The 26789-nt window shown below is 44.1% G+C and overlaps 1 protein-coding gene across 1 annotated transcript; it reads left to right on the top strand.

Moving 5' to 3' along the window:
- The first annotated feature begins 23663 nt into the window (after nucleotides 1-23663).
- On the top strand, nucleotides 23664-24231 carry PMAIP1 (phorbol-12-myristate-13-acetate-induced protein 1). Its single transcript, XM_053932697.1, has 2 exons — nucleotides 23664-23715; nucleotides 24032-24231. The coding sequence occupies exons 1-2, from the start codon at nucleotides 23664-23666 to the stop codon at nucleotides 24229-24231; spliced, it is 252 nt and encodes an 83-aa protein (XP_053788672.1).
- The last annotated feature ends 2558 nt before the right edge of the window (nucleotides 24232-26789 follow it).

Genomic DNA, 26789 nt, shown 5'->3' with positions numbered 1-26789 from the left:
AGTGGGAAGTACAATGTGATCATGAGAAGGGAAAGCCATCACTGAATGAAAACAGAAAGCCAGCAAGGCTTGTAAGGAAACCAGCAAGAAAATGTTAATACGTAGGCTAATTATCCATTAGGAGCAAAGAACTCCCCTAGCAATAAGAAGTGCAAATTTACATTGTTCTTTAATTTTTATATCATTTATATCACTGTTTAAGCAGTGGGAAGAAAATTAAGATCTTCCTATAAGAAACTGGAAATGTCAATTTCCCAGTGAAGAAACTGAGTTACTGTGAATGTTGGCAGTGGTCTCTCTGACCTTGCATGACCTGTGCTGGTGAAGCTACTGGGGGCTTGGACACCACCAGCAGAAATACACCAAATAAATAAAAGCCAGGCACATTCTGACACAAGATCTCTTGTAATTTTTATTAATTGAGAGCCCCTTTTGATTTCCCTGAAAAGCCCATCCAAATCCTTCTGTCTCAGACCAGCTCATACACACAGCAGAGGGAGCCAAGCTACTAGAAAATGTCTCATGGCTGAGAAATGGTGTATACCATGGTCAGTTCACAGGCCTAAATCTCCCGTTATTCACTATAGAAGTTCCAGTGTGGTGAGGTACTCACTTCCAACCCAAACACCCCTTGAATACACAGCTGATAGTCAGCAGTGCATGCACAGTGCTTCTGACTGCATCTCTCTGATTCTTCCATTTTTTCAGGCATTATTTTATTTTTAGGATTTTTTATTTTTCAGATTTTCTTTTGAAGGATTTTTTCCTTTCAGCATGTTTTGTTCTATGTGTTGTATATAAATCCCAGTACTTTAAGGCACTGCAGCAACATTAAAAACTTTTCCTTTCTGTGGTCACTCTAATCCAGCTCCAGATTCCCTTTATCTGGCAGCAAGCCATGGAACTCTCCTGTGAACCTGTCCTCATGTGGTGCTGACCTTGACCCTATCCTAGCCCTTGTCACACCTCTCAGAGACGGGAATATCACATCATAAACCCACAATCACTGGTACTCACGGGGCAGGATGATTTGTGGAACAGCCTTTTTATCACTACACTGTGTTTCAAGAAACTGCTGGGTAATCCTGCAGCACTGAAAAGTAATGACATGGCAGATTTAATTAAAAGACAGGCAACTATAAAGGAGTAGACATAGAGTGCGGGGATGGAAAGAATCCCCTCAGAAAAAGTTCAGCATCTGTCTCAGATGGCCAAACGAGTTCCCCAAACAATTATCCTCTCTTTGACCCTACACAGTACTTTCTAGAAAAGCCAAGTTCCCTTAAATAGTGACTATGCCTTCAGTTCCAGCCTAAGAGCCCCATGAGAACTATGAAAACACAGAAGGTATAACCCTTTTCTGTCAGCACCCTCTCTCAACACCAGCAAATCATTTGCTCTCAACACCAGCAAATCTGCTGCTCTTCAGTAGGTGAGCAGAGTCATCCCTGTCTGAGACTGGCTGAATGTCTCCACCAGGAGTCAGTTGTGAACACCAAAAAGAGGCTGTAAACCAAACAACTCAACTTGAAGAGTCACGTGCTGTATTAAAGGCATCTTGCACACCCTGCATAGCCCAAGTGGTGTTGGCCTTGACATATCTGTATAAGGACCTCCAGCCCAAAAGCCATCTGCAGCAGGACAGCACCTTTGTGCCTTGTTAGTTTGGGCCCCAGAACCAACATCTGTCAGGATAAAAAATTAACATTTATGTACCCTATGTCAGATCAAGTTGCTTTTGTATCAGAATAGTTTGGGATGATGAACATTTGCTAGTATGAGAATAGACATCCTGCCTTTTCCACCTCCACCTCTTAAATTTTAATCCACAAAGGATAACAGAATCACAGAATCTTAGAAAAGCTAAGAGTGAAAGGAAACTTGAAAGGTTATGAGCAGAGCCATCTTCAACTCCATGAGGTGGGACAGAGTCCCATCCTGACCTTGAGTGTTTCCAGGGATGGGCATTTATCAACTCTCTGAGTGACCTGTTCTATCTAGTGTTTCACTACCCTCATTATAAAACTCTTCTTCCTTTTAATAATCTTTATCTACTCTCTTCTAGTTTAAAACCATTACCCCTTGTTCTATTACAACAGGTCCCAATGAAAAAAAAAATCTGTTCCTGTCTTTATTATTAAATATTAATAATTGAAAGGCCACAATAAGTTCTCCCTAGAGCCTTCTCTTTCCCAGGCTGAAAAATCCAAGCTCTTCCAGTCACAGCAGAGGTGCTCCAGCCCTCTGATCATCTTGGTGGCCTCCTCTGTGCTGACTCCAGCAGGTCCCTGTCCCTCCCATGCTGGGAGCCCAGAGCTGGATGCAGTGCTCCAGGTGGGTCTCAGCAGAGCAGAGCAGAGGGGCAGAATGCCCTCCCTGCCCTGCTGCCCACGGGGCTCTGGATGCGGCCCAGGACATGTTTGGCTCTCTGGGCTGTGAGTGCCATGGCCGGGCCATGTGCAGCCTCTCACCCACAGCACCCCCAAGCCCTCCTGGGCAGGGCTGCTCTGGGTCTGGTCATGCCCAGCCTGTGCTGATACTGGGGGTTGTCCCAGCCCAAGTGCAGCACCAGCACTTGGCCTTCAAACTCATGATTTTTTTCATGGACCTCTCCTCAAGCTTGTCTGGGTCCCTCTGGATGACATCCTGTCCTTCCAGTGTGGCAAACACATCACTCAGTTTGGTGTCATCTGCAAACTTGGTGAGGGTGCACTTGATCTCACTGACTGTGTCATTGATGAACAGTCCTCAGGAGTCCAGTACAGACTCCTGAGGGTGATGAGTGATGAGGGCCCACCTGTCACTGACCTCCATCTGGACATTAAGCCATTGACCAAAACATTCTGGATGCAATCATGCAGCCAATTTCTTATCCAGCAAATAGTCCATCTATCAAATCCCATGTCTCTCCAGTTTAAAGACAAGGATGTTGTTGGGGACCACGTCAAAGGCTTCACTGAAGTCCAGACAAATTAAATCTGCAACCCTTCCCTTGTCCACTGATGTGGTCACTCTGTCATAGAAGGCCACTGGGTTGGTCAAGCCAGACTTGCCCTTGGTGAGGCCTTGCTAATTGTTTCAAATCACCTCTGTGCCTCATATGCCTTAACAAAGCTTCTAGGAGGATCTGTTCCATTATATTCCCAGGCACAGAGGTGAGGCTGACTGAGTGGTAGTAACCAAGTTACTCCTTTCTACCTTTTTTAAAATGCTTGCCATAAGGGTGTAATAAGGAGTTTTAAACAATAAGGAATTTTAGTAATTCTTCAGCTATAAAACACAATTCAAGTACTAAACAATGCGGTCTTGATGCAGCAGGGAAGAAACCACAGCACTTCCACAATTTATGGTCAAGTGAACTGAATCACAGAAACAGTGCAATATTTTCCTGAGTAATGTTAGTCTTGCCCTTAGATGTCCTGAGTTTGAACTCATTTTGCTATAAATACAACAATGCCCCCCAGTCCTATTAGAGAACAGAAGTACTTGGGCTCTTGAGTGCCCAAAATAGCACAGTCATTGCAGTCATTTGCTTTAAAAGACTTGTTTTCAGATTTGTACATCTGTTGTAGATGGTACCCAGATGTGTCCAATAGGTGTCATTCCTGTCTACCCTTGATTGCTTTACTAAAGGTTAATGGCAGTCAGAGGTATCATTGCTTTCCTGTTTTGGAGTGAAAACTATGGCATGTGCAGAAATGATGTGTTTGACCTCTAGGCTGAACAAGAATGCTCAGAATCGGTTTGATGCCCGATTATTTCTGGATTGTACTAAAACCTGGACAGGCAGGTCCAGATTTTGCCTGAAGTCCAGTTCTGCAGGGTTTGGGCATTCTGAAATAACTATGACCTGTCCTTTCCATGTATCCTCAACCATGGTAAGCCACAGCAAACTGCCTTGGTACGTTTCCCTGTACTGCTGGGATATGAGATACACAGACCATACACAGGCACTTCTGGAGAAAAATGTCTTACCTTTTTCCCTTGCTACAAACAAAACCATAAAGCACTGAAAGGTAAACTTCTGCACAGGGAAGTTAGGCCATGACTGCCAGGATTGGAGTGAACCAGACAAAAACTGTTTACTCTCTGTCAGATATGCCATTTCTGTATTGCACAAACATCTGGAACAGGACATCAAGGACAAATCTCTATCATCACCCAGCATCAGGTCAACAGCCTTGACATGCAAAATCTGGTATGGCTCACTGTGGGCAAGTGTAAGACATTTTATTAATTTCATAATTTTTTGGGTAACTTCTATTAATTGTTCCCTTTGTCCCCATTCAGGGAAATTCCATCCCACAGGACAGCAAGTTAAGGAAACACATGCTTCCCCAGGGACACTTCAGAGCCAAGTCTGGCACTGGCTGCCATTGAAACCTTCTAGACTGGGAGTCACAGCACTGCTGGAGATGCTGGAGCTACAGCCAGACATGAGTCTACCTTTGCCCTTTTGGCTGACCCGATGGTAACCTCTGCCAGAGGGACACAGCAGCTGTTGCTGCTCCCTGATCCCAAGGAAGAACACATACAGACATGTGGGAATCAACACCCACATGCAGGAGAACTCCTTGCTGCCTCCCACGAGGCTCGCCGATGGCGTGAAGCCCAGACACAGGATTAAATCGGCAGCAGCTGCAGAGCTGCAGCTGTGTGGGGCCAGGAGAGCTGAACCCATCTGCTTCTTGTGGGTGGCTGGGGTCAGAGGGACTTGACTTGGCTGCACCAGGGACTGTGCCAATACACAGGTGCCAGGCATGTTCCACCTCTCAGTCACTGGTCTGCTTGGAACACCACAGCTGTGAAAACTTTACCCTGATGCTGCGATTGACTCAAGTGAGGGCAAATGACCACCACAAAAAGATCATTTTGCACCTACTGTCCTTTCTGGTGAAGTCAGAATATTCATCCCTGAGTGAGATGCAAACTACAACCATAATCAGAAATTTCCACTCAGGCACCTTAATGATGTTGAAGAACTTGCAGCAGTGTTGCTATCATGCAGAATGAAACCAGTTGTCTCCAGCTCCCCACAACTGTCCCCAGCTTCTCTACAAAGATATAGCATTAAAAGCAAAAATTTCATCTGTTATTCTCCAATAATTCAAATTATTTCTCTTACTAAAGAATATCTTACTAAAAATAGTGCCCTCTTCCATGAACCCACGCTAGCCACGAGCCACCATTTTAGGCTAGACAACGGGGAAGCAGCCAGAAAATGTAATTTTGATAGACTTAACTAGTTTCTCTGGTCAAGAAGTATCCCTAAATACAAATTCTACTCTAAAATCAGTTTTTCAAATTCAAACAATTAAAGGCTGCTGTTGATCATTTCTTCTCTTGCAGATAACATGCAGCTGTTTGCAAACTGCTGACTGGAATTTTTGTTAGCATGTCTAATAACAGGGTGTTGTGCCTGCCTCCAAACTGAAGGAATTTGTGCTACAGTGTGAGTTTCAAAAATATAATATCAAGTTATCAATCAGAAAATACTTCTGTGAAGGGGCAAGCTGAATCTGAAGATTTCACACAGTCACACCGGAGCTGTTTTCCAAGGTGGGATCCAGCCCCTCAAGTCGCATTGCCTAGATTCCAAGAAAGGTACTAAGCTTCTGAAGGAACCTGCTGCTTTCTCATAACTGGCTTGGAGCCCCTTCTTCAGAGCACGTTTTGTCTCAGTAGCTGCCATTAAGTTAAAAGCCTGGGTCCTGAGGCAGGTAAAACTCACCTACAGTTGATCATTGCTTTTTCAACCCACCAGCAATGATAAAGCAAGATAAAAGACATCTGGAGATGTCCTGGAAAAGGACAGTCCTTTTCAGCGGCTCATTCAGTCACATAAACTCCTGACAGCAAAGGCCTTCTTAATCAGACTACAGTGATCTTTGATTACAGCACACAGTAACTATGGAAAGAAACTGCTCAGCCCACTGTACCCAGAGGGATCTGTTACTGTAGCTGGTCAGAGAAAACACATTTATCACCAGTCAGACAGGGCTGAACTACAAGGTGAAGAAAACCTCAGACATCAGCAACCAAGTTTAATTCAAAAAGATACCTTCTATGGGAAGACTTTAAGGTGAGGGCTGAGGTTTTTCACAAAGTTATAAATAGAAAAGATTAATGTACTGGGCTTTGGGGACCTTTCAATATATGTATTTACAGAAGCATGACATAACCAGGGTGACCCATTTCACTGTGCTTTAAAGCTTTTCAGGATTAAGCCTTTCAACCAACAAGTAATGTCTGAAAGGCTCATCACATAGTCAGGAATTTCAATATTTATTTTCACCCAGACTTGAAAGAGTGTGCACTTTTTTTGTTGGTTTTGAATCAGTAACTTAGGGTTTGGTTTGTAAAACGAGGGCAACTGGATACACAATTCAAGCAAAGCTGGAAAATGGACATGAATTTTACCGTGCTGAGGGTTGTTTCAGGGGATGACTCATAGCTCTGCTGGGTGACTTCTGGCTGGCATTGATGTGCCCACCCATGCAGAATAATAAATTAACCCCCTGCTGAAATGATGCAATACCTGTTCTCTAGGTTTTACAGTCTCCCTCTGAATTATCTCCTGCAAAGCCTGCATTTTCACAGGACTTTTGTAATGCTTGGGTTTTTGTTTCCATTATTTTTCCTTTCTGCAGAAATGTCTGTGTTTCCATGACAAGAACACAGAACAGCCCTTTCCTAGGAACTAGCCTGGGAAAATCTTTGGTAACAGCTTCCTGCTGTTGCACTGAGCTCTGTGCATCTCCTACAGGTTTTGCTTTACCAGGTTTTCATGTTTCTGTTACTGCTTCCATGGGCATTGACCACAACACATGTAAACACTTTACCTTTTTACCCCACACTTTTATCCTTTACCATCTCTTGTACTTTTTCCTTTCACTCATTGTTTTTTCCTGTTTCATCCCGAAGCAGCTTGAAAGGCTCTGGGAACTTCTAAACTTCCACGACCACCACCCTACACTACCTGCACCCTTCCTCATGGCATCTTTCTCTCCTAAGTGCCCGGAAAACCTATGTAGACAGCATAACAATGGAGATGCAACATGGCATATTCATGGGTTTCTCGGGATTGAACTGGAAAACATCCTCAGTAAGCACCCATTCTCCATCGCTTTTGAGGGGTGGAAAGTAATTTTAAGGGACTATGCCCAAGTTAAATAGAGACTACTTGTCTCCCTTCCTCCGTCTGGAAACTATATAAAGGTGTCTAAACAAAGGCTGTTTGGAAACTTGTTGCACCAACATCACGGCATCAGCATTTGTCTATGCAAAGTCTGCTCACTAGTTCCTCTGAAAATCAAGCTGTTTTCTGCCTCTTGTTAATTTCCCTTTTTTTAAAATAAATTCTTCTATGTAAGCATGACTGATAATTATTATGGTCTGGCTAGTACAAGGAAGGAAACTGATTAAAGTAGTTTTATCATGCAGAGGCCAAAACACAGAATTTTAAAGCCTTTCTCAAAGTTCTTCTGACTTACAGTGTCTTTGCTGCCCTGTTGAACAGGTTGTTCACAGTCATGAGGGTATCTTCCTCAAACATGGGGTCAGATATGGGCCATGAGTCATTTCAGGTTCTCTTTGAGTAAACCTGAATATCAGGCTTTTCAGGCCACTTCAGTGAGCAAATAAATGAAATTTTGCCAAAAGCTGTCATCTGCAGCTCCCCCATCCTAGGGCACAGTACACACATTTTTTGCAGATATCTGAGCAGTCCTACAATGCAAAATGATGAGGTTTTAAAAGGTAGTATACAAATGTGTCATCTCCCAAACGCAGAAAACAAAGAAAAAGAAAAAGAAAAAAAGAAAAAAAGAAAAAAAGAAAAAAAGAACAAAAAGAAAAAAAAAAGAAAGTAAGGAAGGGAGAAAGAAAGAGGGAAAAAAATGAAGAACAGAAGAAATCAGATTGGCTGTGTAGCAAAGTCTATTGGTTGGGAGCTCATGAAACTGCAACACAGAGAGTTGCAACACCACTGAGAGTATCTATGATTATTTCACTTTCCTGCGGTGGGTGGCAGAAGCCACGGCAGAGGGGAATCCACTTCTCTGAACAAGCAACAGCATTTATCACCCCACCCCTCTGGGCACGCACACACACACACACACACACAGAGGGGTGGGATCTCTCAGTGCAACTTCCATCCAGTGCCTCTTATCCCAGAAATTCGGATGGGGATTTGAGAGATTCACAAGCCAGATGTTGCAAGAGGGCCAAATCACTGTGGCCATGCAGGTGACCCACTGGAGCAGCTCTTTGAGGATACGTAGCAGTATTTTAAGTCCAGGGGAGAGCACTGGGGGAAAAGATAGTAAGCAATTCATGCAAGTGTTAAGCTGGGTAATTGGGTTTGTTATACTGAGGCAACAAAGGAGAAGATGATTTATCCCATCCCCTGCTCATGCATTCTTGTCACGATGTCATGAGCCTGGTTCAGTTACCAGCTCCGTGGGCCAAAGATAAGAACTTAGAGAAGAGGTACAATTATTTATGTCATGATTATGTCCTTCTCTGGGGTGGCCTCTCCTTCAATTTTTGTCTTCTGCACTGATGACTTGGGGGAAAAAAAAAAACAAAACAACTCCCATATCTATTTTGTAAAATAAATGCCAAAGGAATAAAGGAAAGAGAAAATATTACCTATTGGGGATTTCCACTGAGTGGCTGTGGTTAGACTAAAGCTCCATGACACAATGGAGAGTAGAATGTATCAACATTAAACAAAGACTAACCTCCCAGCATACTATCTACCAATTTAGTAATGAGCAATGAACAGAGCTTCTGACCCCACACAAGAAGTGGCTACTCCTCTGGTGTCTGTAGGAGGGAGAGAGACAAACATAATGATTCCCATAAGGAGTCCTTGGACGCCTTTTTTTCTTTCCCTTTTCTTCCCCCAGGTTTTACATTTTAAGACTCTCTGAGAACATAAGTTAATGGTCTCAACTGAGTGCAGCTTTTCCCATGGTCCTGTTCATATGTATGCTTCATCAACTGTAAATATGTAAAGATTGTACTCCCTCTAAAACTTCTAAATTTTATTCTTTTAAAATAATCCCGGTCCCCCATCACTAACATTGTCTTCATCTAGTCTACACACAGAAGTAAAAATTCCTGATAATTCAATGCTAAACAATCAGTGAAACACTATAAAAGGGGATTGTGGAGAGGCCTCTTACCCTTTTCTCTCTACCAGAGGTTACGGAAGTGTGGAAACATAAATTAAGGCCAAAGAGAAATGAATACCTAAATGTGTTGGGTATTGGCTGAAGCAAGTTTTAAACATGTAGTTTAAAGTTGCTCCGTTTCCTCTGTTTCAGTAAATATAAGATCTGTATAGTCTATAATTACATAGAAAAGTTTTGATGACTGCTTTCCTCCTTTGCAAAAACAGCTTTTCTCAGTTTTGTTCTTAAAGAGGCCCTCCCATCAGCTGATTTTTCATGCCAATGGAAATAAATGAAACAGTCTAACCAAACATCCTCAGAGGCAGAGCAGGCTTGGCCTAGGTTTATTTTTGTGAACATGTCTCATCATTCCTGGATTTCTGAAAGTTTACTATAGTTATCCAGCTCACATGTCTTGCAAATGGTGCAAATTACAAATTAGTAATACTGGCAGAGCTAGAGAAAAATAATTAGGTGATAAATCAGAGCTAGGGTAATCAGGTTGCAGGTTGCTAACTCCTGTGCAGAATTTAGCCACACTGCCAAACAGTAGAGTCCAAGTCAAAAGTGCAAACAGGTTTAGAAGAAAACTTCCTCTTGTAGGATTCAATATCATTATATTTATTTAATAGGTAGCTCTTAAATGTATTGTCTGAAAAAAAGGAGTCCTTAGTTTTCTAAATTACAAGAAACTGGTAGAATAAAAGAAGAGAAATATTACTTCATGCCCATTTTGCTTTCAGTGGTCCAAACATCTTCTTTCTCAGATGTCCCATAGCCACCACTACAGGCATGTTTGAGCTGTCCCTGCCTGGCAATGCTTAATGTGCTGTGCTGATTCTCCCTCAAGCCCACATCACATGCCTAAATTCTTTGCAACCACAGGAAAATGTACTGACCCAACTATCCTAGAGAACATAGTGACTTTGACCCTCCATTCCAATAACATTATTGCCAAATGCTCCTTGACTCACATAGAGAATTTTCTTCCATCACATTTCACAGAATGAGTCAGGTTGGAAAGGACCACACCCGCCCATGCAGTCCAACTTCCCTGGTCAAGCAGGGCCATTCTAGGACATATTGCCAAGGATTGCATCCAGAGGGCTCTTCAATATCTCCAGTGAGGCAGACTCCACAGCCTCTCTGGGCATCTGTTCCAAAGTACAGTAATCCCCACAGTTCTTCTTCCTCATGTTCAGGTGGAACTTCCTGTGCATGAGTTCCTGCCCATTGTCTCTTGTCCTATTGCTCAGCACCACTGAGCAGAGCCTGGTCCATCCTCTGACCCCTCCCTGCAGACACTGACAGACATTGATGAGGTCCCCTCTCAGTCTTCTCTTTTAGAGGCTGAACATGCCCAGCTTGCTCAGCCTTTCCTCATAAGAGAGAAGTTCCAGTCCCTTGATCACCTTTGTAGCTCCCTGCTGGGCGCACTCCAAGAGCTCCATGTTTTTTTTACTGAGGAGCCCAGAACTGGGCACAGCCCTCCAGACAAGACCTTGCTTAGGGCTGAGCAGAGGGGCAGCATCTCCTCTCTTGGCCTGCTGCCAATGCTCTTCCTAATGCACCAGGACACCATTGGCCCTCCTGGCCACAGGGGCACTGCTGGCTCATGGACAGCTTGTTGTCCACCAGAATTCCCAGGTCCTTGTCCTTCTGCTTTCCAGCAGGTTGGGCCCAGCCTGTACCAGTGCCAGGGTGTCTTGGTTTGAAAAGACATGTGTCTGCTAAGGAAGGCAGGAGCCTCCCCTGAAATGGAAAAATGTAGACCCTTTCCCTCCGAATTGTTATAAATTTGAAATTAAGGGGCTCTCAGACAAAAATATGGGAGCAGGAATAACAGTTCTTTATTAGGAAAGAAAATAAAAATATAAAATAAACAATGCAGTGAACTGAAACAACACTGACAGAGTCAGAATTACAACCTGACACCCTGCTGGACAGGTGTTGGTAGCAGTCCAATTGGAATTGTGGCTGCAGTCCTCCTGGAGTGTCAGGTGTGGTTCTGTAGGAGTAGTGATCCTGTAGAAAAAAGGGTGTCATCTTCCTCTGAAGAGGCAGTGGCAGAGGCAGTTGTTCCTCTGGGAAAATCCAACGCAGAATTGCTGGTGGGCCAGAATCTCACAACTATATGCAGGTAGGAATGCTTGGCTCCTCCCTCTGGGCGGAGCATCCTACAATAGGATGTTATAGTTTTTATCAGTTAGGCATTGACACTCAGTGGCCCATTATCGGCAGATGTCTCCCCGGAGGGAGGACTGATTGTGGAAGAGATAAGGAACAACTGCCCACAACACAAGACAAGTGCCATACAGATGGCAAATAGAATACATCTTGCTTTTCAATCTGGGACACGGGCTGTTCCTCCCCAGGTGCAGGACACTGCACTTGCCTTTGTTGAACTTCAGACAATTTTTCTCTGCCCACCTCTCCAGCCTGTCCAGGTCCCTCTGAAGGGCTGCAGAGCCCTCTGGGGTATCTGCCACTCCTCAGCTTTGTGTCATCAGTGAACACCCTGAGGAGGCCTCTGCCCTTCCTCCAGGTCACTGAGGAGTAAAGTAAATAATACTAAGCCCAGTACTGAACCTTGGGTGACACCACAGGCCTCCAGCTAGACCCTGTGCCACTGATTATGACCCTTTGGGATCTGACACTCAGCGAGTTCTCAATCTGTGTCATTGCCTTCTCATCCAGCCCACACTGCCTGAGTTTGCCTACAAGGATGTTGTGAGACACAGTGCTGAAGGTCACTGGGTGTGACCATTCACTGGTTGTTGGTAGGGATGGAAGAGCAGCCATATGCAATCAGTTGAAATTATTTTAGCTATTAAGAGAAGGGCACAAGAAAATCTCTCTTCATGGCTGAGAGCACAGCGTTTCAGCAGCAGCCTGCTTTGAGCACTCCCTCCAAAAATCTCTGCTCTGAAACATGCCTTAGCACCAAACCTCTGGGACTGTGGATGAGAGCTAAGTAGACAAAAAGAATATAGCAGTTAGAAAATATCTTTTTGTACCAGAATTGCAATGCCTAGAGGTTCTGCTTTATGAAACTTGCCCATTTTCTTACTCTATAGACAGCACACCATGTTCTGCTCCTGGGAGAAGTCTGTAACTACCAAGGTCTTGGTATCATGGGAAGTCACTGAACAGGCTCCATTTCCTGGCTGCCAATGTCTCCGTTTCTCAGTTCGCATTTTTCCCATGTACTAGGTTTACAACCTGTTGAATTTGTATTTATAGGGTCCTATTCTACTGGGGGATATTAAAAATAATTGAAAAATTAAATCATAGAATCATATAATGGTTTGGGTTGGAAGGGACTATTAAGATCATCTTATTCCAAACCCCCTGCCATTGGCAGGGACACCTTTAATCAGGTTGCTCAGGGCCCCATCCAGCCTGGCCTTGAGCACTGTCAGGGATGGGGCACCCACAGCTTCTCTCAGCAACCTCTGCCAGGACCTCACCTATATTCTTTCAGTTTAAAAGCAATATCCCTTGTCTTATCACTACATGCCTTTGTAAAAAGTCCCTGTCTGACTCTCTTGTAGCCCCTTTAGGTCCTGGAAGGTGCTAGAAAATCTCTCCAGTGACCTCTTTTATCCAGGGTGAAAAACCCCAACTCTCTCAAGCTGTTTTCACAGGGTCATCTTCCTGACCTCCTCTGGACTGTTCCAACAGGTCCATGTCCTTATTGTGGTGGGAGTCCCAAAGCTGGATGCAGTACTCCAGGTGGGGTCACATTAGAATGAATATAGGAAATCGCAGTTAAGTATTTTTGCAATCTGTCTCTAGTAATGAACCCGGTAGTAATGAAAGAGAAGTAATACTGTTGCTCTGGTTTTAGGGGGAAAACTGTGCCTTAGAGGTTTTCAGCTTGCAGGTTGCTTTGCCTATGCATCTATGAAAAAATGCAATCTTCCTTTAAGCTCTTTTAAGTATCAGGTGAAATGCATAATTTTGGTGATTGCTCCAACTACATGTAAAGCTCACATTTTCAAACATTATGTTATAAATTATCTGTAAATAAGAAGTGCAATTTTTCACACTTTAATGAAGTCAATAATAAAAATAATAATAATAACAATAATAGCAATAATAATGTCAATTCGGTGTCCTGAACTAATAACCCTCACCTCAAATATCTTACAACCTAGGATAGCTACACCAAAAATAACAACAAAAAAAATTGGAGGTCAGTATGGTTACTGTTTACCAGATGTGCTTAAATAAAATTTTTGCTTTCATTTTTGAATGCGGTTGGTTGTTAGGATATCATTCAGAAGGAAGAAACAAACTGCTGTTCAAAACCCAGAACTGCTGCTCAAAATGCATTACAATTCAAAAATATAGTTAAAAAAAGAAAAGAAAAAACTGAAGTAAGGAAATCAGAAACAGGCACTGTGAAGAATACCATGGATAGATGCAATGATTTCTAGAGATGCCAATACTAGATTCAGTGCATTGTTTATTGTACATGCTTCATCATTTGGGAGATAAATTCACAAAAAGGACTTCTAGATATTCTCTGTGCTACCCAGAACTGCAATGGGTCATTGACTGATGGCTCTTGTGAGTCTGTTTTCACATGTACAATGTGAAGTCATTTTTAACTGAGGCTTTTAAAAGCCTGACAAGGTATTTTACTTGTTGATTTGATGGATGATGTCATTTTCCAATTTTTGACAATCACTGAGATACCACAAAAAAGGTGGTTTTCATAGTGAGTCAGCCCTTAGCCAAAACTGAAAGTTCACGTTATTTAATTCAATCTGTGGGTATTTCTCATATGAGTCTTCTGGGTTTCTAGACTTTTCACTATCACTGCCAATTTTATTGGCCAGATCTGCAGTTCTGTGAGCCTGTGAACTCCTGGGTGGAGACCCAGATGCCACCATTGCTACATATACTGTGATTTCTGCTTCATGTGGCCTCTGCTGGGCAGCAGGAACATGCAGCTCAGGGTGCAATGAATACATTGCTAGTCCTGAGGCAAACTGGTCCCACACCCTGGGATTTCAGGTAGGCTTCTCCACTTCTCACCCCTTCCCCAGGGTCCTCTGTCTCCTCCTCAGCACAGAATTCCCCTTACCCCTCCCTTTCTATCACAATGCTCTGCCATAACCACAGGTACAGCCTGGTCACAGCAGCCTCTCCTCTGCTGGACACCTGAAAACACCTGAAAATTAAATTGCCCTGTGTTAAAAACAAAACAGCACACAGAAAAAAGAAAAGAAAAGAAAAGAAAAGAAAAGAAAAGAAAAGAAAAGAAAAGAAAAGAAAAGAAAAGAAAAGAAAAGAAAAGAAAAGAAAAGAAAAGAAAAGAAAAGAAAAGAAAAGAAAAGAAAAGAAAAGAAAAGAAAAGAAAAGAAAAGAAAAGAAAAGAAAAGAAAAGAAAAGAAAAGAAAAGAAAAGAAAAGAAAAGAAAAGAAAAAAAAAAAAAACCCAAAAACACAAACAAAAAAAAGGCAAAAAAACCCCAGAAAACCTTAAAACAACCAAACAAAAAAGAAACAACAAAACAAACCATGACTTCCTGTGTCTTTGCAGATTGAGAACTCCTTCGAAATTCACAGCCTGTGTGCACTTTTCTGCAGTTGCAGACCACAGCCCATGACAAGATGATGAAATAAGCAGGGCAGATGGCATCATGACCACAAAACAGGATGCAGCCCAAGATGCTGTCACGTGAAGTCAGCTCCTACACCTGTGCCTGTGGGACACAACCCCCATTCTTGGTTAGACTGTCTTCCTTCAATTTTCTCCTTCTGGGCATCCACACTCCTCCACTCCTCACCTGCACACATGGAGAAGGTGGGAATGGTGACAGCCCTGCTGAGGGGCACAACGCACACATACAGCACCCACACCCATGAGAGGGGCATGGAGCAGCTGACATAGGTCTTTCCCATAGCACATAGGATTCAGAGAATAGAAAAAGGTTGTAAAGTACAAAAAATAGTTGTTTTTAAGTGCAACCCTCTTTTTTCTGTTTCCCCTATTTACTTCTCCTTTATTCTCTTTGGAGTTAGCCAGTGCATCTGCAGAGAGGTCTCTGGTGAGGAAGAACATGGTGTCCTTACCCTTGAAGGGAGACTTGTTATTTCTCACTTCTTTGTTTGCACTCTTTATGCCAAAGGTCACCCTCACAGCTTTCCCTCTCACACCAGTAACCAACACCCCTCAGCAGCACAGTCACAGCCTCAAGTGTGTGTGCTGAGGGGAGACACGTCTCCCCCAGCACGAAATTATGGATGCATGACAGAAGTTCGTTCCCATGTTCAAAGCCAGCGTGGATATGAAAAATCAGCTCTGTGCTGGTTTTGCATTCCCTGATGTCACCTGGAAAAAACACAAAGCAGGATCTCAAATGTGGGGTTCACTTAGCAAAGAGGGGATTTCCATGATCTGCAGAGAGGATTATGATCTGCAGCTGATGGTGCTACATGGAGCTGCCCTGCATAGCAGGGCTCTCCTGAAGCCAAGATGTGGATGGATCCAATGACTAGGTCAGCATGGTAACAGGAGCTCGGGGAGGACAGGATTCCTCTCTGTGTCTGACCACCTTGTCCAACCACTTCCAGCATCTCCCCCTCTTCTTTGGGAGCTGCTCCCACTCACAGAGAAAGCACTGGGAACCCAAAGGGACTCCTTTCTGACAGGAAGGGACAAGCTTCCTTCCATTTCTGTGCAAGGTCATTGCCACCAACAAATTTTTTCTTGCACCCTTCATGCCTAAGGCTCCTGGAGCTTGTCTGCAGAGCAGCTGTGGGGGACTTCCCATTTCCTGGGAGGCTTTTGTCTCCCGTTCAGAAAAGGCAGCAAAAGTAATCCCCTTCTCTGCTGTGTGTGTCTGCAAATAAAAAATAGAAACGGAAATGAGCTTGTTTCAGTGCTATCAGTCACGAAGTTTAAAAGTGAAACTACCTCACGACATGGGATGTTGTCAGCACTCACATAATTAAATCTTTTGTCAGACTAGTGATGATTCAAGTGGTCCCTCTGCCTTCACAGTTGGTTGCCACCTTGAAAGCTTTCCCCAAGACACAGTTTCAGCCTGTGCCACTTCTCTGCCAGCACAGCCCACAAAGGGACCTCTTGTGTAGAGGTTTCACACTGCCACAATGCAGCATGCAGATCCTGAAATGGGAATGGTCCAGCCTCCCTCATCAATGTTCTGGTGGCAGGAAGCTGCTAGAATTCACTGCAAATAGATACATATAGATAAAGTAGATACATAAAATAGATACATAATCATAGCATGTGTGTGTGTGTGTGTGTGTGTGTGTGTGTGTGTGTGCACACATGTTTGGAGTAGGAGAACAACCTGCTCCTATGGTTCTGCCAGATCCTGAGGTCTGGACTGTGATGATCTACTCACAATAAAGTCTCATACTTTTCATCATGCCTTTTTTTTTTTTTCTTAAATAGACATTTTGAAGTGAAACCTAAATCATATTCTCTTTTTTTTTTTTCTTTACTATAGGAAAGACATAGCCTCAGGATGCACCAAACACACCTAGTGGTTTATTCACATAAGTCACAGGCAATTCGAATGGTAGGGGAGATCCTATACCTATAACATTGAACATACCATCTACCTTATTGAAATGTATAGTTCTAATCTTTAGAATGAATGAAATACCGAAACACTTTTCAAAGCCATAAAAATTACAAGGGAGAATGTTTCACAAAAGATAATATATTCCACCTTGGTTCAGTCCCTGCATTGTCTTGTTAAATATTTTTTTCTTTTGCTCTAAGCTCACAGAATCATAAAAAAGGCTTGGGTTGGAAGGGACCTTAAAAGATCTTGTTCCAACCCTTCTGCCATGGACAGGAACACCTCCCACCAGAGCAGGTTGCTCAGAACCCCATTCAAGCTGTTACTGAATACTTCCAGGGATGGGGCATCCACAGCTTCTCTGGGCAGCCTGTTCCAGTGCTTCACCACCCTCACAGTAAATAATTTCTTCCTGATATCTCATCTAAACCCACTCTCTTTCAGTTTGAAGCCATTTCCCCTAGTCCTGTCACTACATGCCCTTATAAAAAGTCCCTCTCCGTTGTTCTTGTCAGCTGCCTTCAGCTACTGGAAGGTCAAAGTTAGGTCACTCCTAAGCCTCCTCTGCTCCAGACTGAACAATTCCATCTCTCTCAACCTTTCCTCATAAGAGAGGTGCTCCATTTAAAACCTTTTCCACTTCATGTCTGTTTTGTGGGATTTAGGGACACTAAGGAATTCTTTATCAAAACAGAGATTGTTCAAAAGAGGCACTTCCAAAACCCAGCTCAAAGAAATCATTGTTACAATAGTCTGAAAATTTCCTGCCCATGCAAAATAGCACCTGTCCCATCTGGAGAACATTGGAAAGGTACAGGAGAGACGCTGCAGCACTGAGGCACTGTCTCTGTGCTACACTGGGAATCCCAGATCACCATAATGGTGTCCAGAAAAGCTTGCTTGGGTTTCCTACTTCTCCTGTTAGGCTTCACTGATTCACAGCAAGTCACCAATAATGAACCCTGTGGGGGTTAGCAGGTTGCTGCCTCAGCTGCAAGGCTGTGGTATGCCAGCAAAGTAGCAACTGTCTCACAAATTGGATTTCCCTTTTTTTTTCAACTCCACGCCTGCTGCATTGACTATACACGAAAATTATGACAAAATGCGGGGGAGGAGCTGGAAACAAGGGAACCAGAAGAACAAGGGAGCCAGAACCCATAAAAGATCCAGCAGAGCAGGAAGCAATGAAGAATTTCAGAAATGGAGCACATTCACATTCCCAGCAAAGATAGCAAGACAGAAAACAGCCGCAGTCACCGTCCAAGGGAGGACCTCTGCAAAAACCCAGCAGTAATGGCACAGCTGTGCTAACACTATGCCTGGCGTTTGCACTGACACCTACACACATGGAGGAGAGCTCTTCAGCAAATACCAGCCTCATAAACAGCGATCAATGCCAATATTTACTTTACTAACTCCTACCTCTGGATAGCAGTCAAAAAGACTGGCTTTTTTGAGGGTGTTGTCAACTTCACAGGTGCTAAAACCCACTTAACAAAGTACCTAGCGAATCTTTCCATTTCTTACAACCTTTTTAGGAAGTTTAAAAACCTTTTGGGTGACTACTAAGAGGATGAATTGGGAATGTCTTTACAAGGAGCCACTTTCAGGAGTTCTGCTTTCACAGAAAATTCAGCTCACCAGATAATCTGGCCCACCTAATTTAAAACTGATCTTAGCCTAAGACTAGGAAAATTATGTCAACAAAGGTTCCTTAAAAATACTCCCTGATTAAAGAGCATAAAATATAAACTTTCTTACACTACAGCTATATCAAGGAGTCTCTCTGCTATTCAACCCCATCCTCAACCAAATGTTACTGCTCTCAGTAGGAATACTGGCTGGCCCATTCTGGCTTCGACGGGCACCAGATCAGACACATGTGAGTCATTGTTCAGTAGCATTTTGCAAGTAATCAATTAGTGCTGCCTGCTTCACAGAGGCGGTCACAGAGGAAAAGGTGTGTGTTTAACCCTGTGGCAATGACAGAGCGCTGTAATATATGAGCAACCATGCAGTTCATTTTTACTAAGAAAATTATGCATTTAAGCTTTCAAGGGAAGCAGGCAAGAGAGAACAGTATAGGAGGGAAAATCTAAGAAGTAATTGTGGGACATTAGGTAACATTTAAACAGCACATGAGGTCTGTGCAAGTGGGGTTATATCCCAGCAGTGGATGTGCAGTTCTTCTTAGTTTCTTTTCCTGGGTGGTGTGGGATCACATTGTCAAGTCAAAGTCAAATTAGATGGAGTATTTTACTTAACTACTGAAAGCTACATTAACCTTTTCCCTCACCACAGTAGAGGTGTCAGCAGCAGTAGCTGCTGGAGGCCAAAGTTTTACTGCAGTTGCCGCCAGAATATTATTAACACAGAACAAGGCCATTTCCCTGAAAAGCGAGGTTGAGATTAATGCCTAAGGTTGGAGGATTTAGGAAGCTTTACTCGTAACAGTGAGAGAGATCCCTGAAGGAAAGGTGCCTGAGAAGAGCAAACCAGAGAATTAGAGTGATTTATGAAAAAAAAAAAAAAAAAAAAAAACAGAAAAAACAAAACAAAACAAACAAACAAACAAAAAAAAAACCCAACCAACCAAACAAACAAAAACACAAAAACCAAAACCAAACCCAAAACCAAAACAAACAAACAAACAAACAAAAACACCAAGAACCAAACAACCACTAACAAAAACACATCAACAAAAAAAACCCAATCCAAAACACCACAAAAACAAACTAACAAAAACTTATCCATGGCTCTCATCACCCTCTCTCAGCATGGCCCATGGCCACATGCCACTGCGCTTTCCTGAAATGACCTTGGTTTGTACTCCTGACAATAGAGCCAAGTTTCCTGATCGGGTGCAGAGACACACATGGATCAACAGGAACTGTCGACTCTGCAGTCTGCAGAAACGGGAAAAGGGAGACAGAAAAACAAACAGTTTCTCAGTTAACACAAGAGCTGTCAACACAATCTTGGGAAGACGAGAAGATAAATTCCAATGATAAGCAGTATCAGAGATTTATTTAAGATGTTAGAGGAAGGTGCAGAAACTGCTTGAAAATGATTCAGCACAAATAACTGAGTTCAGAGAAAAAAACGCATCATTTCCTTTCTCTCCCACTCTTGATTTCGTTTCTGCAACATTCGATTTCCTTTCAGCAATCTTGCCCACTGTTGTTAATGCGTGGTGAGAGTATGTCACATGCTGTCTTTTATGGACACATTCCTGATAAAACCACATCACCCACACCAGGGAAGCTTGGGGCACATTATCTAAAGATGATTTTCTCTTCTCAGCTGTGTAATTGCAATAACTTTAAATGGTACTAAGCAGAAATAAACTGAACAGCAGCACCAACTGGGCAGTGCTCCTTGGGCTGCTGTTTTGCTGCCTGCCATGGCTAAGCCCACCTGGCGACCTGTGGTCTTGCTCAGTGTGGCCACAGCAATAAAGAGCTTTTGTGGCTGCTCTGGTAGAGCAGATTCCCAGGGGTCTGTACTTCCCACAGTTACACTTTTTGTTTAGGGGAATCGAAACAAGAAAACATCAGAGCCTGCCAGTGGCTTTTGAAACCACAATCATATTCTTTTCGCTCAGTGTGTTGCGCAATCCTATAATTAGCAGCGGCCCCAGCATGTGCTGTTCCCGCCAAAATAGGCTGTGATTTACACATCAGTAACTCCCTCACACACCAGTAAAACCCTGTGAGGATGTGGGCCAGATCTGGAACTTGAGGCAATTCCCCTCTAAACAGTAGTGGGTCTCCCTGCATTACACTACTGTACTCAGATACATGGCTCTGGCTGCAGCAATAGGGAGACAAGCACTTCAGGTACTTGGCTCACAGGATGGTCTATTAACCCATTTTGCACACTGAAGTGTGCCCTTTTGTATTACCTGTTATCCTTCTGTATTACCTTGTATCCTTTATTACCTGTTATCTTGTTTTTATTACCTTTATCACTTTAAAATAAAACAAAGAAAATAAATTAATGCTCTCAACTCGACTATCTCACTGGTTTGTGCACTGATAGGAAAGATTGTCTCCCACAAACACCCAAAAGAAGGGCTCATCTCTTTTTGTGGCTGCAGGGGTATAGAGACAAGCTGCCCTTTAAGCTTATCTGCCTTCAGGGTGAGGAAGTGTTGCTGAGCAGGACAGGATTGAGGTTACTTTGGTTTTGGCTTCACTAGAGGAAGAGTAATTTAAATAATTTGCCCAAGGATTTGATCTGTCTCCAGACTCACAAAGAAGAGCAAGCCGCTGGTTATATCTGGCTCTGTCTAAACATGCAAAACAAATGTGCAAAGTCATACACATGTGCCAGCGGCACAAGAGACCAGTGTGACCTCATGGCTTAAGTTTGTGGGTGCTTTGCCTGCACTGGGCACTGCTGAGCACTGAGTAGGGCAGCAGGGGCATGTGGGGTGACCCTTAGGAAGATGGCAGTCTCAGTAAGGCCCCAGCCCCTTGTACTGACATTCTGGAGAGGCTTCCATGATTTGTGGAGCAGCTGTTGGACTGTGGCTTGGAGATGCAGCCCTAGGCATCACATGCTGCAGACCACCACACCTCCTTCACGAAGGATGACGCATCATGCAAACATCCTCCTGACTTGTTTACCTGCCTTGCCATCTCCTAAAACCCAACAAACTTGTTTTGAAGACACAGTTTCTTATGTAACAGGAATGACTGACAAAGGCCAGTTCTGCCTGAACAGGGCTGAACATGGAAATTAGTCCACATGCCTTATAGGTTATACACCAGCTGAGAGACAAAGACAATATATCCTCAAAAATATTAGAAACGTCTCAGTGGCCAACCTAAGCTGCTCTGACACCAGGTCATGATCTGGCAGGCTGCCCCGTGTGGAGCTGACAGAGATGGTTTACTGTTTTGGGAAGGCCTTGCAAAAGCTTCATCCAGCTATAGCTTTCATTTAGATATCTCACCCTGAGAAATGCCCTGTCCGTGATCTCGTAGCACTGCCCCTCCCACATGCCAGCCCTGCAGCACCACTGTGCCAGCTGCCTTCTGTCGGGCACCAAGGGGGCTGAGGTTTCCTACACAGGGAGAGAAATTAGCAGTGTTTCAATATGTTTTCCCATCATTCTGGGAAATAGCAGGGAAAAGGCTGACTGCACTGTGCTGGTAAATGCTTCCCCTTTTAATGGAACTTCAAAGTCACCAGCATTTCTAGACACTTTACTTCAGAGGCTCCTACCCCAGAGAATGGAACCTCTCAACATCCTGTTGTGGGTCTGTATTACACTATTACATTTTAAGTTGTGTTTTGATGGGAGAGGTAGTAATTTACTGACTTTCAGCCATAAATCAGTTCTTTGTTATGTCTGACCCATCTGTGCTTTCTTTACATCAAGCAGTTTTCATTTTCCCCTAAAAGCAGAAGTCCATGGCATGTGTCACAACATGAAATATCAGCTCTCTCAGAGATAGGAGGCAGATGAGTGATCCACATATCACTGGCAGCTCTCCCAGCATTCTGCAACAATTGCAAAGACACGGGCATGACTTTGTTCCAGCTCTTGCTTTCTGCAAAAAGCTCCATCTAAAATTACATCAGGCACAGGTAAGTGTGCCCTGGCATGCATCAGACAGAGCCATGCCATGCAGACCCTGCACCGCAACAGGGAAGATCCAGCAGTGGAGGAGGGTGGCCCCAAGCTGTTGCAAGTGGTACATGAGTATGGGCTAGCTTGTTTCTCAATGGTTGGTTTGAGGGCAAGGTCACCATCACTTTGAATAGAAAGAAGGTTTAGAGAATTGGGATTGCTCAGCTTGGTGAAAAGGAGGCTCTGGGAATGCTTTATTGCAGCCTTCCAGTACCTGGAGGGGTCCTATAAGAAAAACTGGGGCAGACATTTTAGAAGGACCTTTTGCAATAGGACAAAGAGTAATTATTTAAACTAGGGGTGCATTGATTAGATTAACTATAAGGAAGAAGTTTTTTATTTGTATGGTGAAATACCAGCACAGGTTGCCCAGAGAGGTGGTGGATGTTCCATCCTGGGAAACATCCAAGGTCAGATTGAATGGGGCTTAGAGCAACCTGATCTAGTTGAAGATCTTTCTGTCTTTGTGGCTACAAGCAGCAAAATACAGGGGGGCTGATCTAGATAACCTTTAAGAAGTCTCTTCCAAATTAAACTATTCTATGCTTCTATGATAATAACACACTCTATCTGTTTCTTCTGCTTGCCCAAGCACTCTCCATCTCTCCACCTCTTCTTCCTCAGCATCATCATTGCAACCCTGTCCACCTTTCCTGGACCACCACCATCGCAAGCACAGCCCACTCTCCCATCTCTCTTTGCCTAGAGCAAGCCCACCTCGCCCTTCTGCCCCTTCTTGCCCAGATGATGCAAACCGCACCGTTTATCTCCCCATCCCTCCACAAACCCGCCCCACACCTCCATCCCCTTTTCCCTTAGCACTCCCCATCCCTCCACCTGTGCCCCGCGCACAGCCCACCCTCCCATCTCCTCCTGCCCCGCACACGGCATCCCTCCAGCCCTTTCCGGGCCGGCAGAGTAGGCGGTGTCCCGACCGCGGCCCCACGCCGCCCGGGCACGCCACCGCCTGCCCGCTGGGCGTGGGGGGGGGCGGGATCCCCGCGCCTTTTCGCTACGTCAGGACGGAGGGAAATCCCCGCTGGACTCGCAGCCGCGCTTTTAGCGCCGCGCTCCGCCCCCCTGCCGGCAGAACCCTGCTGCCACCGGCCCGAGAGCAACCTGGGCGCCCCGTGCTCCGCCGAACCGAGCCTAAGCTCTCCGTGTCCCGTCGGGCCGGGACGCTCCGTGCCCCGCCGAATCGAGCCTAGGCGCCCTGTGCCGAGTCTCGCCGAGCTCCGGCGCTCCGTGCCCCGCCGATCCTCGTCCCGCCGCCGCGATGATGCCTGGCCGGACCCTGCGCAAAACCGCGCCGCCAGCCGCTCCTGCAGGTACCGGCGGGGGAAGGGAAAGGCAGGGGACGGGACGGCATGGGATGGGACAGGGACAGGGACAGGGACAGGGACGCACCGTCCTGCGCCCGGGCGCTGCTGCCCGGCTCCAGCACCGGGTGGGCGGCCAGCGCCCGGCGCGGCTGCGGGCGCCCGTTTGGAGGCGAGAGGGATACAGCTGATGCTCCCAGCGAGTGGGGGGCAGAGAGGGTGCGGGACGGGGTGTGCTTCATGATGAGTAAAAAGTAAAAAATTGGACAAAAACTACCGTACAGTGGGGATCTCATTAAAGCGGTAACCACGCGCGTTTCCGCAGGGCGCGAGGCGGCAGTGGAGTGCGCCCTGGAGCTGACCCGCATCGGCGACAGGTGGGACCTGCGGCAGAGGCTCCTGAACCTGCTCGCCAAGCTGTTCTGCCCCGGAACATGGGCTGCCCGCGGACACGGCGAGCGGAACGGAGGAGGACCTTGGCTTTGTGGGTTTGGAAGAAGAGGCTCCACAGACATTGGGAGATGAAGAATCCTCAAATCTCGCTGCATTGTATTTAGCTGACTGCAGCCGCTGGAGGATGGCTATCACATGTTTTCTCTGAGGAATGTTACAGCAATACTGGCGCATGAATGCCAGGTGGGAAGAAAAGGATAACGATGGGCAGAACCTCTAAACTGTGCGGTGGTGACTTGGGGCAAGCTGGTAACATGGGGAGATTTGGGACAAGACTGAACTTGCCCTTCACTGTGGTCTGAGAACACTTTCAGGAACCTGGTTTCCCCAGTCACCCTCTGGTCCTCATGTCCCATAGCCATGTTTCACAGAGGAGTTCAGCCCACCTCCAGGATGAAACCAAAAAAAGTGTCAGTCTGTTGGAACTTGGGATCACATACCACACAGGAAAAGCCAGTTGCTGGACCTTTGACTGCTCCTCTTCTCTAAAGTATGGATCCTGCTGGACAAGGATCTAGTGGTGGTTCTTAAAATTTAACAAAGACAATCACTATCTTTATTGAAATGTTTTTTGTTACAGGATGTTGTTTTGCAGACTAAAAGTTGTAATTCTACGAATCAACAGTGTTGCATAGTTCTAGTCTATAGTATAAATATATAGTATAAGTTATATAAATATAGTATGTATACATGAAATATAAATGTGTGCACTGCTAGTGCACGTCACGAGTATTTAATAGAACTATTAATCAAAAGCTGTTTGTTTAATCTCAAAACACAGTATGAAAAAATGTTCAAAACATGACAAAACTCAATATAAAAAGGTATTATATAAACAATAGAAGGATAATGTTTTCTGATGATAAAGGAAATAAATCATGCTTCAGAGAGGGAAGCATATTTTGGCATAATATATGTATCTGAATATATATAACACAAACACAGATACATAGGTAATTGTGGAAGGATTCTTTCAGTATTACAAAGAATTTCTTGGTAACAGTACAATTCTGCTGTGTCTTTATAAGTAACAAAATAACTTCAATAGAAGTAGATCCTAAAGTTGAATCGCAAGTTTTGTTGAGAATATTATTTATTCAAAGAAAGCAACTACCTCTCTTTGAAGAAATAACATCAATAGAACTGAGCGTTTCAGTGGTACAAGAAAGTAGCCTTAGATTTTTGAATGTTTAATTATAGTTACGGACAAAGGTACTTCCCTTGTACTTTATTTCCATTTCATTTCATGGCCTTCTCATCTCAGTTCTAGAATGATGGAGCTGTGGCAACATATCCAGTGGATGGTTACATGGGAATGACCCATCTCACTGAGGGGATATTACCTTTGGCTGGCTTCAGAGGAGCTGAATTAAACATGTTGGTTACTGTCAAAACAAACAGTAACTTTGCAGTCAATTCTTGTCAGGCTCCATCCTAAAAAGTATTTTTCATGGGTCCAAGACAGCAAGAAAAAGGCTGAAGCTGTTTCATAGCTACCTCTAAGGTCACTGGTGAGTTTCTTAACTACCCTTGTATATAAGCACATTTGCATTTTATAAGGCTGTATAGTTACACTTTGTTGTTTGTGTCTATTCAAACTATGTCTTCTCCTGTCTTGTGGTGAATTCTTGTTTGTATTTATAATTTATTTTTCTGTTATATCTTCTTAATCTGCCTTTGCAAAATTGTCATTATGTAACTCTGGCCACTCTCACAACCAACTGTGCAGGGGCTGTTATGTATTGGCACTGACTTCTGTCACTGAGCAGAAGCTGACTGACTTTGCCTTCTTTCCACATGGAAGACTTAACTCCATCCATCCCAGTGGTGTTACAGGGAAATTTGCTGTTGGCTTGAGCCACGTGCATGGTTCCCTTCCCCTCTAAGCCAGCCAGTACTTTTTCAGGGAGAACACAATATTTCAAAAATAGTTGTTATTTATCTTATACTGCAAAGCACTGCATTTTACTGACTTGTACATAGGTCAGTTTTTCAGGTAATAAAAGGTAAAGGCAAGAGTTTCAGACCAGCAGAACACCAGCTCCCAGACTAGCACTGCATCCAGCTGGGCAAAACTTCATCAAAGACAGCTCCAGCTTCATAAGAAGGGTTGCTATTGTATGTCCTGCGCTTGGTGGAGTCTTGGAATCTTCATCAAGGACACTGAACAACAACCATGCCTGTCTGGAACTCTCAGAAGAATTCAGCATTAGCATTCACATTAGTAGTTGAAAAGTATGTGAATAAAACCTTTCTTTTCAATGAATGCTGCTTGCAAAGTCAACAGGAAATGAGGTGTGGCTTTGTAGAACCCACCCTGTTCTTCAGGCTGTAGCACATAGAAATATTACAAAAAAAAAGTATACTCATAAATGCATTGTCATGGGGATATCCAAGTTTACTGTTAGCACAGTATTTGTCTGCCTAGTTATGCAAAGACTATTTGCTTTTTTTGAAATGTTTTAGGTGTTTCTGTGCATTGTTAAGAATGGCAGTGTTCAACAGGAACTCAGGAAAAAAGCACAGATGCAAGAGGTCAGTGCCAGTATATGACCAAGTGCTTGGTGATGTCCACCCTAGATTTCTTCTGTTACTTCTGCAAAGGATCTGCTTTATGACTTTATCAACAT

The sequence above is a fragment of the Vidua chalybeata genome, chromosome Z (genome assembly GCF_026979565.1).
Source record: "Vidua chalybeata isolate OUT-0048 chromosome Z, bVidCha1 merged haplotype, whole genome shotgun sequence".
Taxonomy (NCBI): domain Eukaryota; kingdom Metazoa; phylum Chordata; class Aves; order Passeriformes; family Viduidae; genus Vidua; species Vidua chalybeata.
Note: the sequence above shows the minus strand (reverse complement) of the source record. Positions and strands in the feature narration are given on the sequence as shown.

Excerpts from the sequence above, each read along its gene's own strand:
- PMAIP1 (XM_053932697.1), top strand. The coding sequence starts at position 23,664 with ATGATGCCTGGCCGGACCCTGCGCAAAACCGCGCCGCCAGCCGCTCCT. Across the intron at positions 23,716-24,031 it reads GCCGCCAGCCGCTCCTGCAG|GGCGCGAGGCGGCAGTGGAG; the intron begins GTACCGGCGGGG and ends GCGTTTCCGCAG.